At 40.9% G+C, this 16,193-nt stretch overlaps 1 protein-coding gene across 5 annotated transcripts; it reads left to right on the forward strand.

Annotated features, from left to right (window-relative positions):
• The first annotated feature begins 3,035 nt into the window (after positions 1 to 3,035).
• On the forward strand, positions 3,036 to 15,828 carry phrf1 (PHD and ring finger domains 1). 5 transcript variants are annotated; one of them, XM_034686620.1, is made up of 20 exons: positions 3,036 to 3,141; positions 3,628 to 3,699; positions 4,551 to 4,699; positions 4,801 to 4,950; positions 5,210 to 5,406; positions 5,536 to 5,619; positions 6,228 to 6,361; positions 6,504 to 6,595; positions 6,700 to 6,878; positions 7,194 to 7,326; positions 8,919 to 9,040; positions 9,154 to 9,344; positions 9,588 to 9,710; positions 9,957 to 10,111; positions 10,626 to 12,486; positions 12,582 to 13,795; positions 13,878 to 13,954; positions 14,361 to 14,504; positions 14,626 to 14,760; positions 14,868 to 15,828. In XM_034686620.1, exons 3-20 carry the CDS (start codon positions 4,612 to 4,614, stop codon positions 15,030 to 15,032), a joined length of 5,244 nt encoding a protein of 1,747 aa, XP_034542511.1. In that variant the 5' UTR covers positions 3,036 to 3,141; positions 3,628 to 3,699; positions 4,551 to 4,611; the 3' UTR covers positions 15,033 to 15,828. The 5 variants fall into 5 exon arrangements, with proteins under 5 accessions (XP_034542511.1, XP_034542513.1, XP_034542515.1 ...); XM_034686622.1 differs by having other exon boundaries at positions 14,629 to 14,760; XM_034686624.1 differs by having other exon boundaries at positions 3,047 to 3,141; positions 3,628 to 4,699; positions 14,629 to 14,760.
• The last annotated feature ends 365 nt before the right edge of the window (positions 15,829 to 16,193 follow it).

Below are 16,193 nucleotides of genomic sequence, written 5' to 3' on the forward strand. Positions count from 1 at the left end.
GAACTCGGCTTACTTGTGTACAGTGTTGCCATGAGCGGAGTGTGGCTGTGCACGTACCAAGGATGCAGCATGACAGTCTGATCTGATGATGACGAGTAGGAGCAGGAGGAGGAGGAGGTGGAGGAGGGTGGTGATGATGATGATGATGATCACCATCATCATCTTCACTCAATTATTTAAAGAATGAGCGTTTGTAACGGCCTTACATCATATCAATTAGAAGAAATAATTTAATCTTAAATTAGTGTACAATTTAAATTTCAACATGATATACTAAAGTTCAAAGAGGTTAAAGCAGACTATCATTCATAAAGACATTTAATCCTAAAATTAAGTAAAGGGCTATCATAGTTATTACAGTGTTGTTAACACCAAATATCTTAATGAAGTAAAACTGTGACAAATTATGGATTATTTTCTTAAAAAACACAAAAATCTCAACCCGTTTCACTTTGGAACACGATGTTCCCTCTTTGTCTCTGGTATATTATCACAGAACCTTTTTGGGTTAGGTGGGTCTAATCTTTATTTCCTTTGACCAGTTTTTGACAGTCGAAGCCCAGTCGGATTATTCACAGCCAGGATACACATAACCCCATGACATAAAGTAGCAAATCTGGATTACATTGTATTATGTAACAGTTGATTTTAACAAAGTGAAAGCTACCACTAGGGGGTGACAGCCAGTCTAGACTGCTGACAAATAACTGTGTGCCTGCTCCTCCTCAAGGAATGGTTAAGTTTCCCTTTAGCAATAAAATAGTTTATCATTATCACATGCAATTTAAAGGATACTTAAAAATCATCAGCTTACATCTGCACACTAAAATAGAAGCGATAGGTGAGTGCTCTGTTTGTTGGTTCCTTTCATTTAAAATTCCATGTTTTATTTAGATTGCTCATGAGGGGTTTCCCTGTGATTGTTCTACAGTGTTGACAGCGTAAGTGTTAAAAGAAACAATACTTTTCCTCAGAACATGTTTAATAAGAGTATATTTACTTTATATTTTACTTCCAGATAGAGAAAACAAACAAAAATGTGCTCAAAATTAAAATATAATTATTGGCATCTTTCGATAGTCCAAAAGTAAGATAAATACATTTTAAACCTGTTACTTCTGGTTGCCCAGTTTACACCAAGAAGATCAGACTATGGGGGAAATGAGCTAAAATTTTGAATGTTTTAGAGACAAATAAATGAACTTGTAAGAGGGTCAAAATATTTTGTAAATACTGTGCTCTGTGAAACATAGCTGGGCTTTTTATGGCTATACCTGAGTATCTTTTCATAAATTAGGTCAAAATTCAACCATACACAGTCACAGTACCCGGCAGGCTGTTCAGGGTCATTTAGTTAAGCGAAGACCCAGAATTGATGCGGTGAGCAGATCTGTTGTGTATAGAGCCATCACAATGTGGAATAATTTACCAGTTACTATAATTGAAGCACCCAGTAAAGCCAGTCTTAAAAGACTCTTAAAGGAACACCTTAACAATAACCCTAACATTAATGAATTTTAGTGAACACTTAGGATAAGTCTTAATTTGATGTGATGTTATGTTGGTAGTGTTTTTTTCTGTTTTTCTACTTCATTTTATGTTTGTAGCTTTTCCTGTTTCTCTATTTTATTTCTATATAGCATTTACAGTTTTTCTTTATGTTTGTAGCACTTTCAGTTGTTGTATTTCCTGTTGTGCATTTTTTTTGTTCATGTTTGCAGCTTTTTTTTGTTCTTGTATTTCATGTTTGTAGTATTTTTAGGGCCCAAGCACCGACAAGGTCGGTGAAGGCCCCCTTGAAACCCTAAGGATTATCATTATTATTATCTGTTTTTGTATTTCATGTTTATTTTGTATGTTATGTTTGTTTTATGTGGACCCCAGAAAGAGTAGCTGCTGTGTTAGTGGCAGCTAATGGGGATCTGAATAAAGGAAAGGAAAGTGCCCCTGCTTTGCCAACCCAGTCAAAAAAGGCCTGGGCCTGCCCCTTGTGTAAAGACCAGTGGTGAACAGTAACAAAGTACATTTACTTGAGTACTGTGCTTAAGTACATGTTGGAGTATCTGTACTTTACTTGAGTATAATTTTTTTTTTTTTTTGGGGGGGGGGATTTTTTTCTTTTACTCCACTACATTTAGAAGACAAATATTGTACTTTTTACTCCCCTATATTTCTATCAATGCTCTAGTTACTCACAACTTTTGCTTTGACGTCAGCTCATGAATTTCCTTCTCTTTTCTGAAATCTGATCCTTAAGACAGTAAAACGGGTTTGTGTAGTTCTGTTGTCTCAGTGGTTTAACCATACCTGTATATCGTGCGTCTCCACGTGGAGCAAACAGAGCAGTTCATGTAGAGGTGGTAATGATGGCTATAATTCTCCACCTGAGCACCCATGTTTATATCTTCAGCCTGTTTCCCACTCTGCCTAAACATACAAACATTCACTGTCCAACCTGAGAAAGCGTGATGAGCTACGTAAAAATTTATTTCATCCAAGATCAACATTTCAAACTAAGTTGTCTGTGCTTGGAGTAATTTAGTTGCTGTTTTTATTCCATGGTATAGTTTTTTAGAGATTTCAAGTAATGGTTTCTAACTAAACAGAATGTAACAGAATGTACTCCTATGTATTCTTGACTGCCATCATGCTTTGTGTAAATACAATCTTTTAAGATATTTTTAAAAGTACTTTGACTACTGACATATTTTTAAAAGCAAGTACTCCAGGACTTTAACTCAAGTAATAATTTGACAGAGCAACTTTCACTTGTATTTGAGTGATATTTGACCTGGAGGATCTATACTTTGACTTAAGTAATGAAGCTGTGTACTTTGTCCACCACTGGTAAAGACTATAGGTAAAGAGTTATCCAACATGTGTTCTTTGCTCATCCAGAACTTTGAACTACACTGCTAATCAGTTATTTAAAGAAGCATGCACGCATCTCACACTTGTGTCATTTCCTTTTGTCTTTTTCACTAGGTAGATAGGTAAGGTTGGTTATCTGTTAAAAACAGGTACTGTCTCTTTAAGAGTCTCGATTGTCTGAGTGCACTCGGCCTTTTCCGTCGATGGCCAGCCGGTGGTGTCACTCAACAACTGTGGAGACTTCAAATCACACTTACATTACTTAATGGGGTAGGTTTAAAATGTGTATATGCAACTCAGCTCTCTTATGGTAGATTTCCACTTTGGAGGGCTAAGAGGTAACTTGTATGTCAATTGCCCCACGCGGAGTGTTAGTAGTATTGAGAAGCCTGAATGTTGCTATTCTGGAGGTTAGCTAACACGCTCTACTGAAGCTAATGTTACTAGCTAGCGCCATTTGTTCAGTAAGAACTGTGTGACCGGCTTGTTCTAGGCTCTTGTCAGTGCATGTTTATCTTCACTGATGTTACAAGTATATTTTGTATAAAACACGGAGGAAGCATTCTTTTTGCTCTCGAGTTTTCCTCTTTGTTTACAAATGTAGCTTTAGCATTGTCTGCAGCCTGCTGGTTACCAGTTCATGTCACATACAACGAAATTATAGTTTTATTTAGCTGTCTGTGATGTAGATGCAATTTTTTGGTGTTCGGTAGATCATGCCGAACTTATTCCGTTAATTGCAACTCTATCCAACAGATCAAGATCCCAGGCTTTATTCTCAAGGACTTATCATTTCCCAGAGTTGACTCCACCTCTGTCCTTTCAGCCGTGAGTAACTCAGTGGTGGACAGTAACAGAGTAAATTTACTTGAGTACAGATTTTGAGTATCTGTACTTTACTTGAGTGTTATTTTTGGGGTACTTATTACTTTTACTCCACTACATTCAGAAGACAATTATTGTACTTTTTTACTCCCCTATATTTCTATCAGTGCTCTAGTTACTCACTACTTTTGCTTTGAAGTCAGTTCATGAATTTCCTTCTCTTTTCTGAAATCTGATCCCTAAGACAGCAAAACGTGTTTGTGTAGTTCTGTTTGTTTCAGTGGTTTAGCCATACCTGTATATCGTGCGTCTCCAGGGTTGAACGTGGAGCAAACACAGAGCATCACTCAGATCAGGCAGTTCATTTAGAGGTGGTAATGATGTCTATAAGTCTCCACCTGAGCACCCATGGTCATATCTTCAGCACATGTTAGAAGTTTTTGAAATGAAGAATGATATGTATCGTTTGAAATGTTCTCCCTGTTTCCCATTCTGCCCAAATATACAAACATTCACTGTCCAACCTGAGAAAGCGTGTTGAGCTACGTAACATTTGTTTCATTCCAGATGAACATTTCAAACTAAGTTGTCTGTGCTTGGAGTAACTCAGTTTCTGTTTTTATTCCATGTTATAGTTTTTAGAGATTTCAAGTAATGGTTTCTAGTGTTGGTGTCATATTTGAGATGGAGGATCTATACTTTGACTTAGGTAAAGAAGCTGTGTACTTCATTCACCACTGTGAATTCATGATGCGATTTTGTTTACGTCTTAGTGTCCCTAATTTAAATGTGCTCTCTGAAAAGTCCAGATATTATTTAGTGTTACCAAGTATTATTGAGATCTTTCATCTTAGGTTCATGTGAGGAAAAGAAGCTGTCAGAGAAATTGTCCACCTGTTGTTCTGATGGTCAGCCATGGATGAAGATGACAGTCAAGATGAGCAGATCAACCGCAGCACATCCCACAATAAAGGAAAGAGGGCTGCTTTGTGGGCAATCTCAGGTACGAGTGCACCTCTTTTTGAGTGTAATATCAAACACAACATGCAACTCTACAAAAGTAATGCATGTAGTTTGTAATTTCATATTATTTTTTCCTCCCAGATGACTCCGACGACAATGGAGCAGAATCTGATGAGGGAGAATCTGATAGCAGCGAGGAGGAAGGAGAGGGTCCCCTAGATGGAGAGGAGGATGAGGAGGACGAGGAAGAGGATGATGATGATGAAGAAGAAGGCAATGAAGAGGAGAATGGTAGGAGTGACTAAATATGCATTTATGTTTTCACATACATGTTGTTATTTTATCGTTGTGTGCTGTTGTGAAGCAGCTCTTATTTAAACTGCACAACATTAAAAAATTTGCACCTCACCAAACGTAGATTTCCTGTAGTTGAACAGGAAAATAAGTGTCTGTTACTGACGCTTACTGTGTGACATATCTATTTCATTTTATCCTTTGTTAAACTGCAATACCAACCAAGATAAAGAAAGATCTCTACCCATTTTGTCAGATAATGAAGAGGAAGAAGATGCTAAGGCTGAGGGTGGAGCTTTTGAAGGAACCTCTGCTGATCTTGCAGAGATGAGCTCAGATGAGGACGCAGACAAATGTCCCATCTGCCTTAACTCCTTCAACAGCCAGCCTGTTGCTACACCAGAGAACTGTGAGCACTACTTCTGTCTCGACTGCATCCTCGAATGGGCCAAGGTGGGTCTGACTTAATGTCCAGAAAGCTATTTGTTGGAAACACACTGTTTCTTATCAATGTATGCTCTATATTGACAAGGCATCTTTATCAGTAGATCGATTCCAGTGATTTATTTTCCTCCTTTTCAGAACGCAAACTCGTGTCCCGTAGACCGGATTGCTTTTAACAGCATCTACCTGAGGAAATGTTTTGGAGGCAAAGTGAAGAAAGTGGTGAGTGTGTTCAGTTTTTCAGTCACATAAACTTAGCAAAACTCAGCTGCCAGGGTTCTCACGCACACTAAGCCCTGGCAGCACATCACCCCCACTCTCATTCACCTCCACTGGCTCCCTGTTAAGTACCGTATCTCCTATAAACTCCTCCTCCTCACCTACAAATCCCTGCATGTCCTTGCCCCCCAATACCTGGCTGACCTCGTCCACCAACACACTCCATCGCGAACTTATGGTCGTCGGACCTGGGTCTCCTCTCCATTCCCCCGACTAAGCTGCGGACTTTTGGAGACAGAGCCTTCAGTGTGGCAGCCCCCACTCGTTGGAACTCTCTCCCTCCCGACATCCGCAGAGCCTCAAACCTGGACACTTTTAAGAAAGCAGTCAAAACGCACCTTTTCCTCAAGGCCTTTCCCCGTTAGATAGTGTTATCCCCCCCTACCCCTCGGACCCCCTACCTGACCCTGTGAAGCAACCTTGGGTTTCTTGAAAGCAGCTATACAAATACCAGTTATTATTATTATTTTAACTTCTAGTACATTTAACATGTCAGTATACTCCATGTACGTTTATGTTGGATGACCTTATTTCTTATGTGGGATTTTCAGATCACAGTACAAAAACCTGTGAAGGAGGGTCAGGAGGAAATCATAAATGTGGATTTCGAACAGACCAACTGCGAGGTGTGTGGGGGCAGTGACAGAGAGGACCGCCTCTTGCTTTGTGATGGCTGTGATGCTGGGTGAGATGAATATATATATACATATGTATATTTATATATATATATCTCAACTAAATAGCCCTGTATCAGAGTTGAAGTAAATGTTAAAACCTGTTATATTTCTTTTTATCAGAGATATTTATGAAGCCATTTTCTTCATTAGGTATCACATGGAGTGTCTCACGCCACCGATTGACTCAGTTCCTGTTGAGGAATGGTTCTGCCCCGAGTGTGAAGCTAACAACCGTCACTCAAGTAATCCTTTACATTTTTTTTCCTTTATATTAAAAAAGGAAAAACATTAAGAAGTGAAAGAATTGTTTGAACTAAAGCCACTTGTTGAAATCTTCTTGACTCAGGGGTTTCAGTTGAGGAAATCAGTGATACTGAGAGCCTACCATCTACTGCTGGTCCTACCACTAGTCGCCACCAGTCCCGTGCTGTGGGTCCCACCAGAGCTATTGCTCGCACTCAGCAGAGTGAGAGGGTTCGGGCAAACGTCAACCGACATCGCATCACACAGGCACGCTCATCCCAGGTTTGGCATGAGGCGTGATGCTTCTGACTTGGCTTATCTTTAACTCATTTTAACAGCATATGTGCCCGACTCACCATCATTTGTAGGAGTTGTGCAGTAAAGATTAATTAATGACGTTTATGAGTTAATTAGGTGTGTATTTGTTGAAGTGACTGACAGCACTGATGATCGCATGTGTTTTTGTAACTTCTTGTATTTGATTCCCAATTTAAATGCCTGTGTTCAGGGGAAATGCATGTGTTTGGGAGTTGTGTGTAGACAACAATGTGTTTTTAAACGTAAACCTGTGGAGTAATGTGCATTTTCTTGTCCTAGCTGGCTCCCACATATCTGATACAGTCCACCTGGCTGGATGAAACTATTAACGCTGTGGTGGCTGGGCTCAACACGTCGGTTTACATACGCAACCTCACCCCCCGCATCCCATCCAGCCGCAGACGCAAAACAGGTTAGTAAGCACACGTGCAAAAAACATAAAAAATTGGGGTACTGTGAAAACTGTTGATACAACATCTTTGATGGTTTGCAAATCTTTTAAAGCCTATATATAATTTAAAGTAGTACAAAGACATCATATCAAGTGCTGAAATTGTAAATGTTATTGTTTTATGAAAAATGTGTGCTCGTTTAAATTTGGAATTTCAGCTGCTCCAAAGACTGGGGTCTGCTTTGTTGTATTTTTTATTTCATGATGTGCCAAATGTTTTAAACAGGTCACAAATCAGGACTGCACTAAAGAGCCTTGCTCTTGTAATTTGTGCAGAATGTGTTTTGTTATTGTCTTGTCTGAAAAATGCAAGGTCTTACCTGAAAGATGCATTGTCTAGATGGCAGCACATGTTACTCCAAAAAATGTAAGCATGGTTCAGCATAAATGCTGCCTATCTAGATGTGTTACCTACCCATGATATGGGCACTTATGCATCCTAATACCATCACAGATGCTGGCTTTTGAACTGTATGCTGATAACAAGCCAGGTGCTCCTTCTCTTCTTTTGAGATGAGGACACGAGGTCCATGATTCCTAAAAAGACTTTCAAATTTTGATTCACAGCACAGTTTTCCTCAGTCTTACTTAAATGGGCTTGGGTCCAAAGAGGCCGTCAGCGTTTCTGGATATCATTAATGTAGGGTTTCCCCTTTACATGATACAATTTTTTAACCTGCATTTGTGGATGCAGCAACTAACTGTTCACAGACAGTTATTTTGGAAGTGATTTTGAGCCCATGCAGTGATTCCTACTACAGATTCATGTCTGTTTTTGATGCAGTGCCACCTGATGGCCAACCAGCAACTGTTTCTATCCCTGTCCACTTTGTACAGAGATTTCTCCAGATTCTCTGAATCTTTTAATTATATTATGCACTGTAGTAATGAATTCCCCAAATTCTTTGCATTTTATGCTAAGGAACATTACCCTGAAGAGGCTCAAGCAGTCTCTCACAGACTGGTGAACCTCTTCTCATCTGTACTTCTGAGGGACCCAGCCTCTCTGCAATGCCCCCCCCCCCCCCCCCCCCCCCCCCCCCCTTTCAATCATGTTACTTGTTGCAAAGTTTTTTAGTGTATTGTTCCCGTTCCAACTTTTTTGTAATTTGTTGATAGCATCAAATTTAAAAGGAACATATTTTTCGTGACACTGGTTGGCCTATTGGTTTAAACGCACGCCCCTTGTACAGAGGCTGTGGTCCTTGTTGCGGCGGTCACTAGTTGCAGTGGTCAGTAGTTTGACTTCTGGCCATGACCCTTTGCTAATTGATAAAAAATAACTCAAAAGAGAGAGAGAGAGAGAGAGAGAGAGAGAGCATTTTTCATTAAACAGTAACATTTTTTCATTTTCAACATTTGATATTTTGTCTTGCCCCTACAATTAATTCAATAATGTGGTTTAAATCATTTGCAAACCATTAAACTCAGTTTTTCAACATTTTACATGGTGTCCAAATTTCTTTAGAATGGAGTTGTATTTTGGCCTTGAAGCCAAAATGGTTTGTGGACATTGTAAGACAATGGGATAACTTCTATGATTGATCAAACAGGAAGGCGCAGAAGGGTCAAGAAAACATCTTCTGCCAGGGGTAAAAACGGAAAAGTAGCGAGTACAGGAGTTAAGAGAAGGAGAAGGAGGAAGGTGAGGAGGACTAAATCCAGAAAAAAGCTGGTAAGTATATAATTGGTGACATCAGTATCAGTCTTGAAATTTAGAAGATTTGATTTTGTGGAATGTGTCTCACACTAAATAACAATGAGTAATGCATTATTTTTTCCTGTTAGGTTTTGAAGTCAGCTTCTACTCGAAGTCGTATTGCAAATAATCTGGGCATAGTAAAGGATAAGAAGAGCTCTTCGCTGCCTACGGTGTATCGGCCTGCAGAGCACACACTCAGTAATATGCGTGCTGACATAGGTGCTGCATCCCTCTCCATCTATGGAGATCCATTTGACCTGGATCCATTTACGGAACGGTGAGTAGACCCTTTTACTTACTACGAATGTTCATTGATGTTTCTGAAGTTATTTTAGACCATTTAAGAATTACAAACATATGGTTACCAGTGCAATTAACATCCTAGTGTAGTAGGACAGTGTTGCCCTAACCCCTGCAGTGAACCCATATTTCCTGGTATTATTTGATAGTGTAAAATCTTTGCATGCATGCACTGTTCAAATTTGAGCGAATTGCATCATATTTTACTGACCTTGACCAGTGAGGAGGATGATAATCGGGTCCGTGTTACATCGCTATTGGAGGCCAAGAGAAGAGGGATCTCTCGATCTGCTCTTCGATCGCACCAGCCTGTAGCTCGACCAATCACAGGAGGCCTTTCCAGGTAAATGTCTTCTTTTCCTAACTAATCACATGCAAACATTGATTCTGTTAATCAATAAGGTAATAGATAAAAGATTTACGGCAGCATGGTTTCAGTAATGTCATAAACAATGTCTTCAGTTTCTGTGACCCTAAATCATGTAATGCTGGTTTGCAGAAGTTACAAACAGTTTTAAACTGCATGCATGTGCATGGGAGGAAAGAAAATAAGTCAACAAAACATTTATTTTTAATAATGCTTTATCAGGAGGGCTGCTGATGTCCCCCATTCAGTGGGTGTTGCGGAGGCGGCTCCTGTTCCAGACCTGCTGGGCAGCATCCTCACAGGACAGAGCATGCTCCTGATGGACAGCTCTGATGTCGTTATTAATCGTGATGGTTCGCTTAAAGCTGCAAAGTCAGGTAATTTTGTTTGAACAAGTAGTTTGATTGCAGGTGTTGTAGCTGTAAAGTAAGGGATTTTATCATATCTGGTTGTTGAGAACACAGACCAGACCTAATCTCATATGTCATAAAATGATTTGATGTGGCTGAATTACAGCATAACAAGTCTTAACTGCCGCATATCACACAACTTCAGATTCTCCAAGCTCTTACAAATTACTTCCAGCTTGTGAATACCTAACTTTAAAAGATCTGCCATCTGGCAGCTCAGAAGGCCTGCAATGCTGCCAGTCCCTACCCACAGGGACAGTTGGTTATTCTTCAGTCTTTCTCAGCTGATGGTAACTGGTGAAGTTTCTGTCACAATTCCCATGTTCTGTTTCTTTCCAACACTTTAAATGTTTCTCCAATTAACTACTTTGAGCAGTGTACATTATGAAAGTTATTTAAACTTTCAAGCAAAACAAAGGAGCGTATTTTTCCTCTTTGGTTTTGTCATTTGTGCGTTTTTTTTTTTTTTTTTTTTTTACAGTGGCACCCTCTGTGTCAAAGCCAGGTTGCAGCAAAAGCAGCATCTCAGGAGATTCCAGCCCCAACATCAACTCGGTGATGTCACCTAACCAAGGAGAAGCATCTCTGCCCGTCCACTACAATGGAGACCTACCAGGATCCACTCACAGCTCCATGAGCAGATCTTTCTCCCAAAGCACCCCTTGTGTACCCCCTTACATGCCCCCCTCAGCCAGCCGCATCCAGCCCTCTACCCACTCTGATTTGCCACACCGAGGACATCCAAGTATGCAGCCAGTTCGACCAAACAGACCCAACCATCCACCTGGTCATCGGGCAACAAATGGAGTCATAGACCTCACCCAACCCTCTTCCATCCACCCCACCCCAGACTCTGGCTCTAAGAGCGACCAGTCCAAAAAGGCGTCTATAAAGCCCATGTGGGTGGACGTGTCTGTTCTTCCTAAGATACCAAAACTAAAAAGGGAGAGCAGTGATGGGACAAATAATGCAACTGGTCAAGGTGCTAGCATTGTGAGCAATAGAACTAGTAATAGGGAAAATTTTAGTAACTCTACCCCCACAAGTCATGTTTATGGCATGCCAGACACAGGCACTAACAGCCTGGCTGGGAACAAGGGCAGACAGCAAAGTGTAGACCAGCAGAAGGGAAGAGCTGAAGGTCCGTCCCAGAGGCAGAGGCCTGACGGAGCAGGCTCATCATCTGCCTTCTCAAACTCCTTCTCCTCTTCTTCCTCCTCCACTGGTTTCTCCTCAAGCCAGTCACGTTTTTCTTCATCTTCCTCGGCTTCATCATCTGTGAGTTTCCGCATTAACTCCAGCGGGAACTCCTGGCAATCAAGGCGCCTTAGCATGCCGTCATCCTCTGCAGGTGAAAGCAGCAAGCAGGAACGCTGGAGCAAAAAAGAAGATGAAGTAAAAAAGAGACAGATGCACCGGGATAAACAGATGCTCCTGGCATCACATACCCCAGTCAAAAAAGAACAAGACAGTACTAGTATCTATGATCCCTTTAATCCCACTTTGTCGGACTCAGACAGTGAAGCTGAGAGCTCCCAAAATGCTCCACGTGAGGGGGAAGCTGCTTCTTTAGGAAACAAAGACAGGAAAGTGCAAAACAAGCAGGACCTGGTTCGTGTGAAAACTGAAAGACAGGACATTGAAGTCTCGCATGAAGAACCAAGGGGATCTAGTGCTCTTGAAAACATATCACAGCAGGTCAGATGCTCAGAGGTATTTGTTAAGACTGAAAAAGAAACAAGATCGGACACTGAGAAACAAAAAGAAAAACTTAAGACTGAAATCAAAAAGGAGCCAGGATTAGATGATCCACAGGAGACTGAAAGGTTTGGAAACAGTGCTATATTTTTGAGTGCTGAGCCAACTGAAACCACACCGCCTGTTCATCGCAGCCTAGTTCATGTAAAGACTGAGAGAGAAGAAGTGAATGAAGGGAGTGTTGGCACGTCAAATAGCACTCCCTCTAACAATTCTTCTGCATCCAGTTCTTCTCTCCCCACAAAGAAACACAAGACAGAAATCAAACCTGATTCCAAATCCTCTTCCAAGTCCCCCTCAAGAGATTTAGGTTCTAAGAGGAAAACCTCCCAAGTGTCAAAGGAACAGCCCTCAAGCAGTTCAGAGACAGAGAGAGGTAAGAAAGGAGAGCAACATGCCTCGAGCCAGGCAGGCCAGCAGAAGGAGAAAGAGAAAAAGCAAGATAGAAATTCCAGGCGATCCCGGTCCAGAGAGAGGAGGAAGGCACACTCATCCTCAGAAAGCTCTCAGTCCAACTCCCCTGATAGAACTCACAGAAAGAGACAACGGTCCCGGTCACGATCAAAAGACAGGAGGCGATCAAGGTAAATGAGTCACTCTTTACAATTTTCCTCTCGTCATCTCTGTGATAACATATGTTAACTTGACTAAGGGTTCCTTCTATCATTCTTCATTTTAGGTCAGGCTCCAGCTCCAGCAGCAGAGAGCGCTCAAGGAGGAAGAAGCATAAACAAATAAGCAAGGAGAGGAATGATGACCGAGAGAAAACCTCAGAGAAAAGACAAGCTTCAAAGGACAAGAGACATGGTCGATCTTGCTCGAAATCTATGTCAAAATCACGTTCCAGATCCAGATCCAGATCGAAGGACCGTAAACGTGGCCGGTCTCGCTCAAAATCACGATCAAAGTCAAGGTCCAGATCTAGATCTAGGGACAGGAGAAAAGATAACACACGACTGCAACAAGCGCATCTTTCATCGCGAGACAAAGCAGAGTCACACTCAAAAGAAAAGAGGAGACACAGATCTAGATCCAGCTCCAGAGAGAGAAGGAAAGATAAAGGTTCATCATCCAAGGGTTCACAGACAACTTCGGGATTTCAGTACATAAAACCGCAGTACATAAAAAAGGAGAAGGATATCGACAGAAGCTCCATCAAAGAGAAGAAAGTTGCCTCAGTGAAAAAAGAGGAGGCTCCTCTCTGCATCACGGCCTCTAAAGAGAAAAAAGAAGACCTCAGGATGGACAGTCAGGCCAAACCAGCAGAAATGCCCAAAGAGATAAAGGCTGTGAAAGAAATTAAGAAAGAAAAACAACCATCTCTAGATATGTTTGGAGATTCTCCTTGTGATAAACGAATTAAAGAAGAAGCAGCCGACATCCATACATTGGTGAAAGTCAAAGGGATACATGAGGAGGAGAGTAAAGAAGAACACATTAAGACTGAGACATGTGAAATCCTGATGATTAAATCTGAGCCAAGTTCCCCAGAGCCCTGCCACTTAACCCCGGTCACCTCGTTTCCTTCATCTACCACACCTGTGTCAGCAGAGAGCCTCCAGGATAAAGTTTCTCAGACTCACCCAGTGGCAGCTGCTGAGCAAGCTAACACTGTTGGGTCGACGATCTCTGTGAAGCAAGAAGTTCAGCAACCCTCAGACGATGACGATGACTTCAATGTGGATGTGATGCTAGACAACCTGGACTATGTGAAGTCTGAGCCTAAAGAGAAAAGTGTTTCCTCTGTAACTAAAGACAAGGATGTACAGGAGGGGAAAAATGAAGGGGAGCAGGTGTCTGTGGTAGTGGGATTAAAATCAAAAACCCAAGTGAAGAGGGTTACGTGGAATATACAGGAGCCTGAGGGGCCGCAACCAGAGAAATCTGCAAGCAGTGAGTGTGCTGTTCAGTTCCTCTGCACATGTTTCTGTTGGATTTAATCTTGAATAATGTTTTTGAATCTTTCCCCACACAGAACTGGCTCTTTATAAATTGAGGCTGAAGCAGGAAGGGCTTCGCAGACCCTCTTCAACATCCCAGACGACCAGTCAGGTAGGAGAGAACTTATTCTTTTAAATGAATTTCTTCAGTCAGTCTCTCTCAGAAATGCATTCAAGATGTCATTTCACAAAATGGCCACATGGTGACAGTGTTCTCCTAAAAGACTTGTATGTTGTCTGGGTAAAAATCACGTGGCTGAAACTAAAACTGATACTGAAGCATTTCAGACTAAATGAAAGTAGAAGCCATGCTGAGGAAATGAAACTGTAGACTTCACATTTAATGTGAGCATTGAAGCAAAGTTATTTTATCTTTCATAGATCTGTTATATGCAGTGCTACATAAGATGTAGAAGAGCCCTTAAATACTTGGTCCGTCTCATGTTTTGTCCTTTCATCATGAAATTGTAGTTATTTTCTTCCCATTACATCCATACAATGTCCTCTGGTTTACATAGGACAACACTGGAAATATCAGTGACCCCTCCAGAAGGGGTGCAGGTGGTTCACTCACTGGCTCCTCTAGATCTGATGGTGCACATCCTGAGGGTTTACCAAGCACTGGAGAAACAGAGGAAGGGGATGCATCAGGCAAAGACAAGGTGAATGTGGCTTTGAATGCTGAAATGTGTAGTCCTTGTTTTTTCAATGCACACTCAAACTACCTCCTGTTTGAGAATGTTTGCAGTGAGTCTAATGACATTTGTGATGTTGTACACCCAGCAGCAGTACCTGAAGAAACTGCACATGCAGGAGAGAGCTATAGAGGAAGTCAAATTAGCTATCAAGCCTTTCTACCAGAGAAGAGATATAAACAAGGATGAATACAAAGAGATTCTACGCAAAGCCGTCCAGAAGGTGGGTTCAGGATCCTTAAGGTTCACCACCACCCAACTTGTAGCTTTTTTTTATCTTCTCTGAGGTTTGGCTTCAATTAATTATTGTTTTGTGTTGCTGTTTATCAGGTATGCCACAGCAAGAGCGGGGAGATCAACCCAGTGAAGGTGGGCAATTTAGTCAAGGCCTATGTGGACAAATACAAACATGCCAGGAAACACAAGAAAGAAGAGGACTCGGATAGGACACAGGAGGCTCAGACTGAGGTAATGAAAACCTCTGACAGCCCCTGAGAGGATATGAACCACAGACAAGGACAGCCAGTGGCATGAAAACATTCATTTGAATATTTTAGTTTTTGTTTTTACTGATACACCCAGTCTGAACAGGTAACAAAGATTTGCTCACAGCTTCAAGATGGAACATTTTCTACAATGTTAAACTTTCTATCTCATCTAAAGTTTGAGGACAAACCCTCTTTGTTGGATCCTTGAACACCTGTTGGTGTGTTGTCTGGGGACAGTCCCTGCTGAGAGTCTGTTTTTGTGTGGTGTAGCTCAGAAACCCAAAAGGAGACTTTGAAGTTTTGTCTCAAAGAAGCAAATCTCCGACACCTTTCCATGGAGTGGCAAATCCGGTAGCTTCCTGCTCAGGAGGTTTTCTATGATGGGAAGGGAGGGAAGTGGGTATTTATCAGTGGTTGAACTCCCTAGAGAAGTGGAGTAAAAGTATGCAGGGAGTGCATATTTGAAACTCATCATATTAAGGAAAAACACTGTTATGCAATTTTGTAGAAAACGGTCAGAGTAATAACACAATTTTAGACTTTGTTTGTAAATAATAGATTTGATATACCCACTCATGTTCCTTTTTGTCTGTGTTGGCTGTTTCAAATTACTGATATAATTGGTTCTAGTTCAAGTAGAATAATTTGTTTTTTGTATTGAAAAGCCTTAGTCATCCGTTTTCCACATTTCTAATATCCATGTCCATGAGCTACATGTAGTCTTAACATGCTACAGGTGAATTGTGGCTCAGCAGTTCCCAATAAATCGAGTCTGTTTTCTGTAACGGTCTCCTCTCTTCAAACGTACTTTTTTAAAGTTTTGCAGAAACTTTTTTTTTTTTTCCCAACACCGGTTTCAGAGAACAAGACAACAATTTGTTTTTGTGCCAAACAAGCTAATAATGTTTTCTGTGGCATTCAGTTTTAAACAAAGAAGACTACAATACTACAGCACAGAATGTAGTTTAGATTTTAGTTGCTACAGACTGTCTTAAAGGATTCTTGCACAATCCCATGATCTTTTGTTGATGTCAAGATTTTGTCACTGTCACATCTGGTGCTCAAATGTCCACAACCGTTTTAACATTTTTCTTTTTATATTTCATGTTCAGTATTGAGCTCATATAGCTGGCATTATTTGATGGTTTTGAAAGATAAAGTCAAAAAA

This window comes from Notolabrus celidotus, chromosome 6 (assembly GCF_009762535.1).
Source record: "Notolabrus celidotus isolate fNotCel1 chromosome 6, fNotCel1.pri, whole genome shotgun sequence".
Lineage (NCBI taxonomy): Eukaryota > Metazoa > Chordata > Actinopteri > Labriformes > Labridae > Notolabrus > Notolabrus celidotus.